This window comes from Bactrocera latifrons, unplaced genomic scaffold (assembly GCF_001853355.1).
Source record: "Bactrocera latifrons isolate USDA-ARS-PBARC rearing strain unplaced genomic scaffold, ASM185335v1 scaffold_23, whole genome shotgun sequence".
NCBI classification, from domain to species: Eukaryota; Metazoa; Arthropoda; class Insecta; order Diptera; family Tephritidae; genus Bactrocera; species Bactrocera latifrons.
This window is the reverse complement of record NW_017535852.1, coordinates 732,167-735,339: the sequence shown is the minus strand read 5'-3', so window position 1 is coordinate 735,339 and position 3,173 is coordinate 732,167. Positions and strand designations below refer to the sequence as shown.

The 3,173-nt window shown below is 41.1% G+C and overlaps 1 protein-coding gene across 1 annotated transcript in view; it reads right to left on the bottom strand.

Annotated features, from left to right (window-relative positions):
* LOC108968805 (tripeptidyl-peptidase 2) overlaps window positions 1–3,173 on the bottom strand; it is a 10,491-nt gene that overhangs the window by 1,283 nt on the left and 6,035 nt on the right. The window contains exons 13-17 of the mRNA XM_018933069.1: window positions 2,828–3,030; window positions 2,453–2,616; window positions 2,278–2,389; window positions 465–1,463; window positions 81–399 (exon numbers count right to left, since the gene is read on the bottom strand). Coding sequence (XP_018788614.1) covers window positions 81–399; window positions 465–1,463; window positions 2,278–2,389; window positions 2,453–2,616; window positions 2,828–3,030 — 1,797 coding nt within the window. The remainder of the gene's footprint in view (window positions 1–80; window positions 400–464; window positions 1,464–2,277; window positions 2,390–2,452; window positions 2,617–2,827; window positions 3,031–3,173) is intronic.

Genomic DNA, 3,173 nt, shown 5'->3' with positions numbered 1-3,173 from the left:
TAAAAACATTAGAAAAAAATAAATAAATAAAATTAAAGTAAAATATTTCAGTATTTGAGGTTAGCAACGCGCACACTTACGTCTTAATTTTACTAGCATCCGGACGGGTGTCACTCTTGAGACCATAATAGGCGAGCAACTCATCATATTCGCTCTTCATGTCATTTATAACATAGCCACCCAGCTGGGACACACGCTCCAAAGCGGTGCGTATTCTCAACATTTCCTCTTTGTGCGCATCTTCGTCCACATTCGAGTTCACCATTTTGACAAACGCGTGCGGCAGCAAGGGTTTGTATTCAGTGCTTTCGATATTCTGCATGAAGAGCACATGCGCCAACGAATATTTGGGATGCGCGGCAATGACTTCGTCGTAAATGTCCTCAGCCTTGCCGACCTCTGAAAACGAACACATATAATGCATTACAAACAGTTTGAAAGAGCGCTTTTGCCCACACACTCACCACATTTGGAGATCATCATGCATTGGAAGTCGCGCAGACCCTCAGCATACTCGTCCGTAGTCATTTTCTTCGGCGACGAAGTGCTCGCAGCAGGGCTGGCATTAGCACCCGACGCTGCCGCGCCATCACCCGACGCCGTTACCGTGTCACCGACATCGGTGTTCAGCGAGCTCAATGTGTTCACCGATGCGTTCGGCACGGTGATATTGGTTTTTGATTTGCTTGCATTTGCGGTGTTATTGCCACTGCCCGCATTACCGCCCGCGTTGCCGTTACCATTCTTCTTCTCCGGCGGATTCAAGTAGTAGGTGAAATCATATGAATCGACACGGCGCACCGCCTCATCCTTGGCCAAGGTCGCTGTACCGGCCAACCAAGCAGTGTTCGCTGGCAAATTCGCTTTGGTCAGCTTCTCTTGCGGCAAAGGTGCCACGTAGAGCACCTTGGCGGGTGTATCCTTGAGCACACAGTTGGTAAACTTGCGCCGACCGGTCAGACAATTATTATAATGATCATACAAGTCCATATTAATGGCATTGGACAGTTTGAAGAGCGCCACCATATTCGCCTCGTACACTTTCTCCAGCAGATCGCGTTTCTCGTGACGCAATTGCAATTTAATCGTGTATTCACCCTTCTCCAACTTCGTGTATACTTTGTGTGAGTGTGCATCGCCGCAGGCGACCATCGCTTTATTCGCGTCGAACATCATCCAGAGCTGTGATTCGAATTCGGCTTCGTAGAGTAGCGAATTGAAGAGTGGCGCATAGACGGCAACTTCTTGTGCTTTCGCTACTTGCAGTACAAACGTCAACATGTTCTGATAGATTTGACGACCCTCGGGTATGACGTCGCGCAGTGCGCTAAGCGGCGTGATTTTCGCTTCAGTGGGACGCAATACAACGGCGGCAGTCTTCAGTTGGATTTGTGGTTGCAAGTCTTCGCTCTTCAAAGCGACAAAATCAAGCTTGTGTATGCCACGCGCAGCGGGCATGATGTCTGAAGGGAGAAATCGAGATGGCAACATGAAAAAAACAAAACAAAATCATAATTTTATCACCATTATAAATACAAAAGTTTTCGAAGGGTCAGTTTGTATGGCAACTATACGCTGTAATGGCCCGTTATGAACAATTTGTTGGGAAATTGTACCGTTACCTTGAACAATAACCCATGCCAAATTCTATGACAAAATCTTGTCAAATAAGAAAGTTTTGCTTATAAGGACAAGTTTCTGATCGTTCAGTTTGTATGTCAGCTATACGATATAGTTGTCCGATCTAAACAATTTTTTCGTATATTGTGCCGTTGTTTCGGTCAATATTCCGGGCAGAATTTCATGAAGATATCTGGTCAACTAAAAAAGTTTTCCATATAAAGACTAATTTTTTATCGTTCAGTTTGTATGGCAGCTATATGATATAGTTGTCCGCTCTAAACCATTTATTAGTATATTGTACCCTTGCCTTCGTCAATAATCCATGCAAAATTTTATGAAGATATCTCGTCATATAAAAAAGTTTTTTATATAAAGACTTGATTTTGATGGTACAGTTTGTGTAGCAGTTATATGCTATAGTTATCCGATATTGACAATTTCGACAAATGAGCAGCTTCTCTGATATTTCAGATAGATAGCTTAAAAACTATGGGGCTATTTCGCTTATATACAAACGGGCAGACGAACTCGGCTAAATCGACTTTATGGAGGTTCTGACGTTTCCATCCGAGTGTTAAAAATGTCATCAAAAACATAATATACCCTCTTTAGGTAAAAAATCTACAAGTGCCTAGAAATTAAAGTGCAACTTACAAGGATTCGTGTTGTTCGCTTTGATGCCATGGAATTCCAAACTGTATTTGATATGAGTTGTGCCATAGTTGGACCAATATTTGGCAATGCACAGCTCCAGTATGTTGTCCTCCTAAGGTTATGTGCAAGAAGTATTAATTGTAATAATGAAAATAATTTCATGTGCTGCGCTTACCTGGCATAGGAAATGCAAAGTGGTCTCATTTTCCGAATTCACAGGCAAAATTTTCATAGTCTCCAAGACACGACAGGACAACCGTGGTAAGATTTGCATGGTGTGTACGAAGAATTTGCCAATAAGATTTTCGCGATTTTTGTCGGTGGAACGCATGCGCAAAACTACAAACAACAACAACAAAAAAGAAAAACATCGATTAGCCTTACAAAAATTAGAAATCTACAAACAAATTAGTGCATATGTATGTACTATATTATAATGGATATGAAACAAAAAATAGTAATAAATATACTAATGACAGAGGCACATATGTACTATTAAAACACTATATCCAAAAATATATACATATTTGTACTCAAACTAGCTACTTACCGGCCCATGTAGCACCGCGTGGCACCATAATGAAGTCTCTCTGTATGGTGTTTGGCTGGAATTCAATGCTGCCATCGTTTTTAGTTGATGTGCATTCGAAGGTGACCGACTCATTGCAGTCGATGACATGTGGCTGCACTACGGTCACTGGTATTTCGAACAGCACACCCTTCTGCACGCAATTGGAGTCGTAAGCCGATATGCTGAGATTATAAATAAAATTTTAATTAAATAAAGAATGCAAGTACAACGCTAAAAATGCACAAAAAACTCTAATGAAACCAATAAAAAAATTTTAAAAAATGTTAAAAAAAATTTAAAAAAACTACTTTTATTTTAGGAAGCC